At 50.2% G+C, this 12,988-nt stretch overlaps 1 protein-coding gene across 3 annotated transcripts in view; it reads left to right on the forward strand.

Moving 5' to 3' along the window:
- The window catches only part of LOC122542686 (ras and Rab interactor 2-like), a 72,405-nt gene that overhangs the window by 57,006 nt on the left and 2,411 nt on the right, over positions 1–12,988 (forward strand). For all 3 annotated transcript variants that reach the window (XM_043680664.2, XM_087984000.1, XM_087984001.1), the window contains 4 exons: positions 3,333–4,043; positions 7,740–8,045; positions 9,994–10,125; positions 11,892–12,055. In XM_043680664.2, the coding sequence (XP_043536599.2) occupies positions 3,333–4,043; positions 7,740–8,045; positions 9,994–10,125; positions 11,892–12,055 (1,313 nt within the window). The remainder of the gene's footprint in view (positions 1–3,332; positions 4,044–7,739; positions 8,046–9,993; positions 10,126–11,891; positions 12,056–12,988) is intronic.

Here is a 12,988-nt window from a genome sequence, read left to right on the forward strand (position 1 = left end):
TGCAGAGGGATCTTGGAGTCCACGTCCATATATCCCTGAAAGTTGCCACACAGGTTGATAGTGCTGTTAAGAAGGCATACAGTGTGTTAGGTTTTATTGGTAGAGGGATTGAGTTCTAGAGCCACAATATCCTGCTGCAACTATACAGAACACTAGTGCAGTCTCACTTGGAATATTGTGTACAGTTCTGGTCGCCCCATAACAGGAAGGATGTGGAAGCATTGGAAAAGGTGCAGAGGAGATTTACCAGGATGTTGCCTGGTCTGGAGGGAAGGTCTTATGAGGACAGGCTGAGAGACTTGGGTCTGTTCTCATTGGAGAGAAGAAGGATAAGGGGAGATGTGATAGAGACATACAAGATGATCAGAGGATTAGATAGGGTGGGCAATGAGAGTCTTTTTCATAGGATGATGATGTTGGCTTGTACAAGGACGCATTACTATGAATTGAGGGGTGATGGATTAAAGACAGATGTCAGAGGCAGGTTCTTTACTCAGAGAGTGGTAAGGGTGTGGAATGCCCTACCTACCAGTGTAGTTAACTCAGCCACATTAGGGAGATTTAAACAATCCTTGGATAAGCACATGGATGATGATGGGATCATATAGGGGGGTGGGCTTAGACAAGTTCACAGATCAGCGCAATATTGAGGGCCATTAGGTCTGCTTTGCACTGTATTGCTCTATGTTCCTCTGGGTGCTCCGGATTGCTCCCACAGTCCAAAGATGTGCAGGTTAGAGTGGATTGGCCACACTAAACTGCCCCATTGTGTCCCGAGATGTGTAGGCGAGGTAGGTTAGCCATGGGAAATGCAGGGCTATAGGGATTGGGTGGGATGCTCTTCGGACAGTCAGTGCAGATTCAATGGGCCCTAATGACTTTTCCCTGCACTGTAGGGATTATAGGTTTCTTTTTATTTAATCTCTGTTTCTAATCAATCAGTTCAGAGATGTTATTACACGTCTCTGGACCAGGTGGGGTTAGAACGGGGTGAAAGTGCCTTCCTTGTAAACAGGAGAAATAGAGTTCAAATCTCACCGGAGACATTCTATGATTCTGTGGAATCTGCCATCCTTACCCGGTCTGGCCTCCAGGTGTCCCCAGACCCACAACAATGTGGTTGACTCTAAAACTGCCCTCTGGGTAATTAGAGACGGCCAATAAATGCTGGGCCTAGCCAGCGACACCCTTGGCTCATGAATGAATTTTTTAAAAAACAGTCAGACAGCACGGAAACAGACCCTTCGGCCCAACTCATCCATGCTGACCAGATTTCCTAAGCTGAACTAGTCCCATTTGCCTGCATTTGGCCCATATCCCTCAAAACCTTTCCTATCCATGTACCTGCCCAAATGTCTTTTAAATGCTGTAATTGTACAAGTCTCTCCCACTTCCTCTGGCAGTTCGTTCCATACATGCACCACCCTTTTTAAATCCTTTCACCTTTATACCTAGGCCCTTTGAACTACCCCACGATGGGGAAAAGACCTTTGCTCTTCAGCCTCTCCATCATTTTATAAACTGGTCACCTCTGAGCCTCTTCCACTCCAGGAGATAAAGCCCCAGCCTTTCCTTCCAAACCCAGTTACATCCCAATAAATATTTTTAGCTTTGATTTGATTTATCATTGTCACATGTAGCCAAGGAGAGTGAAAAGTTTTGTTTTGCATGCAGTACAGGTAGATCAAAGTTGAAACTTTATTGCTGGAACAGCACAGCAGGTCAGGCAGCATCCAGGGAACAGGAGATTCGACGTTTCGGGCACAGGCCCTTCTTCAGGAATGAGCAGAGAGTGTTCAGCAGGAGAAGATAAAAGGTAGGGAGGAGGGACTTGGAGGAGGGGAGTTGGAAATGTGATAGGTGGAAAAAGGTGAGGGTGATAGGTCGGAGTAGGGTGGAGGCGGAGAGGTCAAGAAGAAGACTGCAGGTCAGGAAGGCGGTGCCGGGCTGGAAGGATCCGGCTGAGACAAGGTGGGGGGAGGGGGGATGAAGAAACTGGTGAAGTCCAAGTTCATCCCCTGCGGTTGGAGGGTTCCCAGTCGGAAGATAAGACGCTCCTCCTCCGACCGTCGGGTTGTTGTGGTTTGGCGGTGGATGAGTCCAATGACCTGCATATCCTCGGTGGAGTGGGAGGGGGAGTTGAAATGCTGTGCCACAGGTTGGTTGGGTTGGTTCGTCCGGGTGGCCCAGAGGTGCTCCCTGAATCGCTCCGCAAGTAGGCGGCCTGTCTCCCCAATATAGAGGAGGCCACACCGGCTGCAGCGGATGCAGTAGATGATGTGGGTGGAGGTGCAGGTGAATCTGTGGCGGATATGGAAGTTTCCCTGGGGGCCTTGGAGAGAAGTGAGGGGGGAGGTGTGGGCGCAAGTGTTGCACCTCCTGCGGTTGCAAGGGAAGGTGCCGGGAGTGGTGGTTGGGCATCTGCAGACCTCACTTTCTCCTCGTACAGGTAGATCATACTATACAAAGTGCATCAGGGTGTGGAATACAATGTTACAGCTCGATTCTTCCCGTGTCTGCGTGGGCTTCCTCCGGGTGCTCCAGTTTCCTCCCATGGTCCAAAGTTGTGCAGGTTTAGGTGGATTGGCCATGCTGAATTGCCCCATAGTATTCAGGGATGTGCAGGGTAGGGTGGATTGGCCATGCTGAATTGCCCCATAGTATTCAGGGATGTGCAGGGTAGGGTGGATTGGCCATGCTGAATTGCCCCATAGTATTCAGGGATGTGCAGGGTAGGGTGGATTGGCCATGCTGAATTGCCCCATAGTATTCAGGGATGTGCAGGGTAGGGTGGATTGGCCATGCTGAATTGCCCCATAGTGTTCAGGGATGTGCAGGGTAGGGTGGATTGGCCATGCTGAATTGCCCCATAGTATTCAGGGATGTGCAGGGTAGGGTGGATTGGCCATTCTGAATTGCCCCATAGTGTTCAGGGATGTGCATTAGTCAGGTGTAAATGTAGAGTAATAAGGTAGGGGAATGGGTCTGGGTGGGTTACTCTTCGGAGGGTTGGTGTGGACTTGTTGGGCTGAAGGGCCTGTTTCCACACTGTTGGGATTCTTTGATTCTATGACTTAGAATTGAGGTTGAAAGGGGGGCAACGATTGCTAGAAATGTGAGAATACAATTGGGCAGTAGAGATCTCGTAAAAAGTGTCCCTGTGTTGGCGCCATTTTGAATCTAGCTTCATTTCCTGCACCGTCTCCAGTTTAACAACATCCTTCCTACAGCGGGGCCACCAGAATTGTATGCGATTTCCTCTCCTGTTGAAACCCCGTCCCGTAATTTCCGAAAGTCTCCTCACTGTTTCTGATGTTCTGTTTCCTGTGTAGGCCCCAGCCTGGGGAGGGACACGGTTTCGGACAATAACGTAGCGGCTCTGAGGAGAAAGAACTTCACACGGCGGGCGGCCTGGAGCTGGGGGGAAGATGCCGAGAGTGAGGCCCCGGAAAGCGAGGACACGGAGCGGGAAAGGCACAGGCCTAAGAGTACCAGCTCAGAGACGGGGCCTGGGAGCAGCCGCACCCTCCCGGCCCACTACCGGGCCTCGTGGCTGGGAGCGGGCGAGCGGGGGACCTTGCCGTCGCTGACCAAGTCCCACTCGGAGGCGTCTCTGTTTGCCTGCGACAGCCCGCCTCTCCCCTCCATCTCGGAGCTGGACTCGCTGTCCATCAGCAGCGTGGAGGATGAGGGCGATGTGACCAGTGCAGCCCAGATGCAGCAGAAACGTCCCTCGAGCGGCCTGTCCGACAGGGTGCGTTATCGCCTGTCGGCCGTGGGCCACGCCTTAACCGGCCTGGTGTCTGCTGACCGCCGGGTCCGTAACAAGATCGAGGAGTTGGGTCAGGACAAGGGCTCCTACTTCGGAGGCCTCGTCCAAGGCTTCGTCTCGTACACGCGCCAGAACCGGTACAAGTACGCCAGCAGCACCGAGATGCTGCAGGCCATCTACCACATGATCGCCAGCCTCCGCAACTACCTGAGCCAGAGCTCGGAGCTCACTCCCATCCTGGACCAGACCGAGCACGAGGAGTGTGATATAGGTAACCACGGTGACCGCATCTTCACACTCAATCCTGAATCCAGAACAGGTTTTACCCTAAATCTGGAGTAGATTTTATTCTGTATCCGGAGCAGATTTTACACAAAATCTAAAGTAAGCTATATATAGGGGAGGTGATGGTGTAGTGGGTTTTAAAAATTCATTCACGGGATGAGGACGCCACTGTCTGGGCCAGCATTTATTGCCCATCCCTAATTGCCCCAGAGGGCAGTTAAGAGTCAACCCCATTGCTGTGGGTCTGGAGTCACATGTAGGCCAGACTAAGTAAGGATGATAGTTTCCTTCCCTAAAGGACATTAGTGAACCAGACGGGCTTTTCCGACAATGGATACATGGTCATCATTAGGCTCTCAATTCCAGACATTTATTGAATTTAAATTCCACTATCTGCCGTGACAGGGTTTAAACTGGGGTCCCCAGAACATTACCTGGGTTACTGGATTAACAGTCCAGTGAAAACACCACTGCCATTTTTGGCAGGAAATTAGTCCAGAGACCCAGGTAATGTTCTGGTGTCCCCGGTTCAAATCCTGCCACGGCAGATGGTAGAATTTCAATTAAATTTTTTTAAAAAGTGTGTGTCTCGTGACGAAATCATAGAGTCATAGAGATGTACAGCATGGAAACAGACCCTTTGGTCCAATCCGTCCATGCCGACCAGATATCCCAACCCAATCTAGTTCTACCAGCACCCAGGAATCTGGGCCAGCACCCGGCCCATATCCCTCCAAACCCTTCCTATTCATATACCCATCCAAATGCCTCTTAAATGTTGTAATTGTACCAGCCTCCACCACTTCCTCTGGCAGCTCATTCCACACACGTACCATCCTCTGCGTGAAAAAGTTGCCCCTTAGATCTCTTTTATATCTTTCCCCTCTCACCCTCAACCTATGCCCTCTAGTTCTGGAACCCCCCAAACCCAGGGAAAAGACTTTGCCTATTTACCCTATCCATGCCCCTCATAAGTTTGTAAACCTCTATAAAGTCACTCCTAAGCCTGCGACGCTCCAGGGAAAATAGCCCTAGCTTATTCAACCTCTCCCTATAGCTCAAATCCTCCAACCCTGGCAACATCCTTGTAAATCTTTTCTGAACCCTTTCAAGTTTCACAACATCTTTCCGATAGGAAGGAGACCAGAATTGCATGCAATATTCTAACAGTGGCCTAACCAATGTCCTGTATAGCCGCAAAATGACCTCCCAACCCCTGTACTCAATACTCTGACCAATAAAGGAAAGCATACCAAACGCCTTCTTCACTATCCTATCTACCTGGGACTCCACTTTCAAGGAGCTATGAACCTGCACTCCAAGGTCTCTTTGTTCAGCAACACTCCCTAGGACCTTACCATTAAATGTATAAGTCCTGCTAAGATTTGCTTTCCCAAAATGCAGCACCTCGCATTTATCTGAATTAAACTAGGGGACGGTTAGGGACGGCAATGAACGAGAGTAAGCGATTTCAGTTTCACACGTTTATTTTTTGACTGGCTGTGTTTTTTGGGAAATCACGTGATTACTAAGGGCGTGCGGTTCTATATTTACTCACCTCCCCCCATCTCGTCTCGGGTCTGTGCAATCGGCCGGAATCATTCGCAGTGATCTGGCCCAGTCACAAGGGCATGTGGTTTTCATCAAAGTGAAGTCAGTGAATGGAGAGAGTTGTCTAGTTCACTCCTTCACTTCCTGCCGGTGAGGGCTGTCAGGCAGCCAACTTTGATCTCTGAACACAAGCTGTTCCACAAGGACCCGGTTTATAAGGATCACCTTATAGAGGTTTATAAAATCATGAGGGGCATGGATAGGGTTAATAGGGCAAGGTCTTTTCCCTCTGGAGTGGGGGATTCCAGAACTAGAGGGCATAGCTTTAAGGTGAGAGGGGCAAGATTTAAAAGGGACCCAAGGGGCAACTTTTTCACACAGAGGGTGGTGTGTGTATGGAATGAGCTGCCAGAGGAAGTGGTGGAGGCTGGTACAATTACAGCATTTAAAAGGCATCTGGATGGGTACATGAATAGGAAGGGTTTGGAGGGATATGGGCCAAGTGCTGCCAAATGGGACTGGATTAGGTTAGGATATCTGGTCGGCATGGATGAGTTGGACTGAAGGGTCTGTTTCCGTGCTGTACATCTCTATGATTCCAGGAATTACTCCCCCAGACTCCTCCTTCAGCAGAGAACCCTGGAAGAGAGGAATGGGAAAAATGACAGAGGAATCGGACTCAGTCTCAGGGATAAAATGGGCATCAATTTAAAACTGAGATACAGTATTGCAGCATGGAAACAGACCCTTTGGTCCAACCAGTCCATGCCGACCATAATCCCAAACGAAGCTAGTCCCACCTGCCTGCTCCTGCCGCGTATCCTTCCAAACCTTTCCTGTTCATTTCTCCAAATGTCTTTCAAACGTTGTAACTGTACCTACATCCACCACTTCCTCTGGAGGCTTAGTCATTGGGTACTTACAGGTCAGAGATCAATGGAACCAGGTGCTGACACCATGAGGATATGGGGTAGGCCATTTGGGACTGAGATGGGGAGAAATGTCTTCACCCAGAGAGTGGGGGAGCCTGTGGAATTCTCTACCATGGAAAGCGGTCAAAGCCAAAGCTTTGAATGTTTCTGAGAAGGAGTTAGACCCGGTTCTGAGGGCTAAAGGGATCAAAGGCTGTGGAAAGCAGGAACAAGGTTGGATGATCAGCCATGATGATACTGAATGGCGGAGTAGGCTCGAAGGGCTAAATGGCCTACCTCCTGCCCCTGTTTTCTGTGATAGATCTCTGGATACTCATGGCAGCAGTGGACATAGGGACAGCATGGGAAAGTGGCGTCGATGTGGCTGATGAAACCAGGTTTAGGGCCGAGGGGCTGAATGGCCTGCAGTGAGGATCATTCGAAAGACAGGAGGCTGGAGGAACGCAGTGAGCCGGGCAGGTGGTGGAGTCAGGAAGGGAGGTAGGGGGGAGGGCAGTTACAGATAAAGAGTGAGGTAGGTGGGAGAAGGGCATTGGGTTGGAGAGAATGGCGGAATGGTGATGGGTGAACACAATAGACAATAGGTGCAGGAGTAGGCCATTCGGCCTATTGGGCTATCACCACCATTCATTATGATCATGGCTGATCATCCTCAATCAGTATCCTGTTCCTGCCATATCCCCATAACCCTTGATTCCACTATCCTTAAGAGCTCCATCCAACTCTTTCTTCAAAGTATCAGAGACTTGGCCTCCACAGCCTCCTGGGGCAGAGCATTCCACACGCCCACCACTCTCTGGGTGAAGAAGTTTCTCCTCAACTCTGTTCTAAATGGCCTACCCCTTATTTGCAAACTGTGTCCTCTGGTTCTGGACTCACACATCAGCGGAAACATGTTTCCTGCCTACAGAGTGTCCAATCCTTTAATAATCTTATATATCTCAATCAGATCCCCTCTCAGTCTTCTAACCTCAAGTGTATACAAGCCCAGTCACTCCAATCTTTCAACATATGATAGACACAGGCGTTGGGAACGACCTAGTTGACCAATGGGGTTGATGCTCCCACTCGGGTCATGGGGGGGCGCGAGGGTGAGGGGGGTGGTGAGGGGGGTTTCCTGAAATGGGTGACCTTCTCCTGAGAAGGAGTTATTCCTCAGAGACTGACCGTTCCTCTGTGCTTATGTGTCTCTCTTCCAGACTCGTCCATCGAAAAGGCTTTGCAGAAGTGTATCCTGAAACCCTTGCGGGACCACATTTACTCCTGCCTCTTGGAGTTCCACACCAAGGATGGCTCTCTGGGCAAGCTCAGGGACAAGCAGCTGGTGCTGCAGAAGCAGAGCCTTGCAGACTTGGGCATCACCGCCCGCGTGCCCGACTCCGCGGCTCTGGACAAAATCCAGGGCAAGTTCAACACCATGCACATGCTGTACTCCCCCTGGAAGAAGGTGACACAGCTGCTGAAGGCCTGCAAACTGATCTACGAAGCCATGTCCGGGACATCGGGTGAGTGAGGAGTAAGAGGAGGCCAATCAGCCCATCCAGCCTGCCCCTCTGCTCAAAGGGCTCGCCTCGATGTGGAGGTGCCGGTGTCAGACGGGGGGTGGACATGGTCAGAAGTCACGTGATGCTGGGTTATAGTCCAACAGGATTATGGGTATCCCCCGCTACCCAAAAGTAGAGTGAAACTTTATATAAGCTGAAGTGGTGCAAGGCAAAGATGCATTAATTTATACGGGAAGACTTTCGTAAAGGGGGAAGATCCTCTTCAGATTTCTTTCGGTTAGGTGCTAATGTAACTCTTTCTTCAAAGCGAAATAGCGTAAAGCGACTGTTCAAAAAGAGGGGGAAATCTGTTTTTGAAATCACAAGCTTTCGGAGCGCTGCCCACTTGTGATTTCCAGTGAACCTGTTGGACCTGAACCTGGTGTTGAGTGACTTCTGACCTTGACGTTGCAGCTGGTACGTGGCCTTTCTGAGCTGGAAACTAGGACAGTCCCAGCACGTGTTTATGAAGGGGAAAGAATGCCTTACAAACCTGAGGACCGAACCGACAGAGCTGATGAAGGGCCAAGCAGTGTGCGCGATGCATTCAGATTTTCAGCCTCCCCTCCAAGCCCCTCCTCATCCCACTTGGAAATATGTTGCTGTTCCTTCAGCGTCGCTGGGTCCAAATCCCAGAATTCCCACCCTCAGGGCAGTGTGAGTCAACCCCCAGGAGGTGGACTGCAGCGGTTAGGCCCCCACTCGGGATGTACTTGAGAATGCAGGACGACTTTGCGGGACTGGGTTTACAGGATTTCAACGAAAGGGGCAGTGACGATGCAGAACTTTCCACCATCGAAGGCAATTAAAGAAAAGCATCCCAAGAGCATCCACTCCCTCCAGTAGCAGCAGTGTGTACCGTCTACAAGATGTGCTGCGGCAACTCACCAAAGCTCTTCAGACAGCACCTTCCAAACCCACGGCCACTTCCACCTAAAAGGACAAGGGCAGCAGGTACATGGGAACACCACCCCCTGCAAGTTCCCCTCCACTCACCATCCTGACTTGGAAATATATCTCCATTCCTTCAGTGTCACTGGGTCAGAATCCTGGAATTCCCTTCCTCAGGGCATTGTGGGTCAACCCACAGCACATGGACTGCAGCAGTTCAAGAAGGTAGCTCAGCCCCACTTTCACAAAGAGCAACTAGGGACGGGGCAATAAAGGCTGGGCCCAGCCAGCGGCACCCGCATCCCACAAACGATTACAAATAGAAGGGTGGCACGGTCGCTCAGTGGTTAGCACTGCTGCCTCACAGCGCCAGGGACCCAGGTTCGATTCCACCCTCAGGGCAGTGTGGGTCAACCCCCAGGAGGTGGACTGCGGCGGTTAGCCCCCCACGGGGGACGTACTTGGGAATGCGGGACGACTTTGGGGACTGGGTTTACGGGATTTCTTCGAAAGGGGCAGTGACGATGCAGAACTTTGTGGAGTTTGCAGAACTTTGTGTCTGTGTGGAGTTAACACATTCTGCCTGTGTCTACGTGGGTTTCCTCCTGGTGCTCTGGTTTCCTCCCACAGTCCAAGGATGTGCAAGTTCGGGTGGATTGGCCGTGCTAAATTGCCCCATAGTATCCAGGGATGTGTAGGCTAGGTGCATTAGTCAGGGGCAAATGTAGAGTAATAGGGTGAGGGAATGGATCTGAGTGGGTTACTCTTTGGGGGGTCAGTGTGGGCTTGTTCCCACATTGTAGGGATTCTATGAAAAAGCTTAAACTCTAAATGTGTAAAAGGGTATAGGGAGAAAAGAACGGAATTGAGATAGAGGCTCATGCCATGATCATATTGAATGTTGGAACAGGATTGAAAGGCCTGACAGAGTCAGGCCTGATCCATTTCTGTAGTTTGAGGCATTGCATGATCTCTCCTTGTCTGTTGTGTAACGTCACCTCCTCCCTCCCCGTTCCAGGGCAACCCCACGGAGCCGATGACTTCCTGCCAGTGCTCACCTATGTCCTGGCCAGCAGCAACTTGACCAACCTCTCTCTAGACGTGGAGTACATGATGGAGCTCCTGGACCAGAGCCAACTCCAGGGTGAAGGTGAGGCATCGCGAGCCGTCTCCGTGGCCCCGTGTCATAACGCGCTCCTCCTTAAAGCCACGTCCATCATGGATCTCCAAAGCCCAAACATCTCCCCTTCCAAAATCCCAGAACGCAGCAGGATGGCAAGGCCCCTAGCAACAGTCTATCACTCTTCCTTTCTCATGTGGGTCTGCCACCAACTCTGGTCTCCTTTTCTTTTATTCAGTCACTGGCTGGGCAGCATTTATTGCCCAACCATAATTGCCCAGAGGGCAGTTAAGTGTCAGCCCCATTGCTGAGAGTCTAGAGTCACGTGTAGGCCAGACCAGGCAAGGACATTAGTGTACCAAATGGGTTTTTCCAACAATCAGCAATATATTCATGGTTATCATTACACTCTTAATTCCAGATTTTTTTTTATTATTAAATTCATATTCTACCATCTGCTGTGGCAGGATATGAACCCAGGTCCCCAGAACGTTACCTGGGTCTCTGGATTAACAGTCCAGTCATAATACCACTAGGCCATCGCTTCCCCAGTCCTTTCTCATTCTCTCCTTCCATAGAGTCATAGCATGGAAACAGTCCCTTCAGTCCAACCAGTCCATGCCAACCAGGTTTCCCAACTGAACTAGTCCCACCTGCCTGCATTTGGCCCATATCCCTCTAAACCTTTCCCAATCGCGTACCTGTCTAAATGTCATAACTATACCAGCATCCACCACTTCCTCTGGCTGCAGCTCATTCCACACACAGACCACCCTCGGTGTGAAAACGTTGCCCCTCAGGTTCCTTCTAAATCTTTCGCCTCTCACCTCTCACTGGGATAGGTCATAGACTTTGAGTGAAGCGACAGTGTGGGAATAGATTCACGGAGTTCAAAGGTTGAAGTTTAATCGACCTTTGTATCGGCTGATATGTAGAATTAGAGGAAGGTTCTCCATTAAACTTTGGGCTGTGGCCTAGAATTACAGGATCATTAGGCCTTGAATTGGATGTGTGTGGGGTATAAAGACCAGCACTGATCTGGTTGGCCAAACATCCTCTTCTCATAGAGCTGTACAGCACAGAAACAGACCCTTCGGTCTAACTTGTTCATTCCAATCAGATATCCTAAATTAATGATGTCCCGTTTGCCAGCATATCCCTATGAACCCTTCCTAATCATATATCCATCCAGATCCCTTTCAAATGTTGTAATTGTACCAGCCTCCACCACTTCCTCTGGCAGCTCATTCCATACACGTACCACCCTCTGGGTGAAAAAGCTGCCCCCCCCCCCCACCTTTTAAATCTTTCCCCTATCACCTTAAACCCGTGCCCACCCCAGGGAAAAGACCTTGTCTATTTATCCTATCCATGCCTCTCATGACTTTATAAACTTCAACCTCCAACGCTCCAGGGAAAACAGCCCCAGCCTATTCCCTATAGCTTAAACCCTCCAACCCTGGCAACATCCTTGTAAATCTTTTCTGAGCCCTGTCAAGTTTCACAACACCTTTCCGATAGGAAGGAGACCAGAACTGAACACAGTATTCCAAAAGTGGCCTAACCAATGTCCTGTACAGCCACATGACTCCCAACTCCCGTACTCAGTGCTTTGTGGATACAACATTCACCAAGGACCCAATTCAAAGCCAGAAACAGCTAAAAAAGGACTTTAGTTAAGGCCCAAAACAGACCGGGGATTGATAGGGGTTTAAAGTGGAGCCAGGGCTGGGCTCAGCCTGATGAACCGAACTGTTCTCTTTCCCTGAAACATTTTGTGTCCTCCTGTTGTCTAGGTGGATACTACCTAACGACGATGTTTGGTGCACTCTATCACATCAGCAACTTCCAGCCCAGGCAATTCACCCGGCAGATGAGTGATGAGGCTAAGTCATCAATACGTCAATGGCGAACGAGAAGAACCATTCACTATACCCAGTCAAAGAGACGCTCAGCACAGGTTGGCAAAGCTGGGAAATATCGCTGGGCAGGGATGGGGTCGGGAGTGCAATGACAACACCAACATTTGTGTAGAAACATAGGATGGAGGGGCAGGATTAGGGCATTTGGCTCATTGAGCCCCCCTCCACCAATCAATAGGATCACGGTGACCATTTGGACATTTATACATGAGGGGCATGGACGGGGTGAACAGACAAGGTCTTTTCCCTGGGGTGGGGGAGTCCAAAACTAGAGGGCATCAGTTTAGGGTGAGAGGGGAAAGATTTAGAAGATGGGGGGAGTGGGGCAACTTTTTCACACAGAGGGTGGTGTGTGTATGGAATGAGCTGCCAGAGGAAGTGGTGGAGGCTGGTACAATTGCAGCATTTAAAAAGCATCTGGATGGGTATATGAATAGGAAGGGTTTAGAGGGATATGGGCCAAATGCTGGCAAATGGGACTAGATTAGGTTAGGATATCTAGTCAGCACGGATGAGTTGGACTGAAGGGTCTGTTTCCGTGCTGTACGTTTCTATGACTGACTATTCTAATCCCATTTTTGAGAAAGGGGACCAGTAGCGTTGGCATCAGAAATGAACATCTAAACGTTTCTTCAATGTGATGAGGGTTTGTGCCTCTCCCACCCTGACAGGCAGGGAGATCCACTTTCCCCTCACACCCTGGGTGAAAACATTTTTCCTCACAATCCCCTCTAAGCTTCCTACCCCTTCCTTTCAATCTGTGCCCCACCCCGGTCCCTCCACCAAGGGGGGAATAGTTCCTTCCCCTCTACGCTATCTACACCCCGCATCATTTTACACATCTCCGTCACATGCCCCCTCGTTCTCCTGCGTGTGCCAAGGTGAAGCTGGATAAACTCACACAGGAAGGAGATACAGGCGGCTACGCTGATGCTTGTCCGGAAGATAAGCAAGGTTTCGATCTGGTTCAC

The sequence above is a fragment of the Chiloscyllium plagiosum genome, unplaced genomic scaffold (assembly GCF_037043375.1).
Source record: "Chiloscyllium plagiosum isolate Xiang-an unplaced genomic scaffold, Cpla_swu_hap1 HiC_scaffold_47, whole genome shotgun sequence".
Classification (NCBI taxonomy): Eukaryota; Metazoa; Chordata; class Chondrichthyes; order Orectolobiformes; family Hemiscylliidae; genus Chiloscyllium; species Chiloscyllium plagiosum.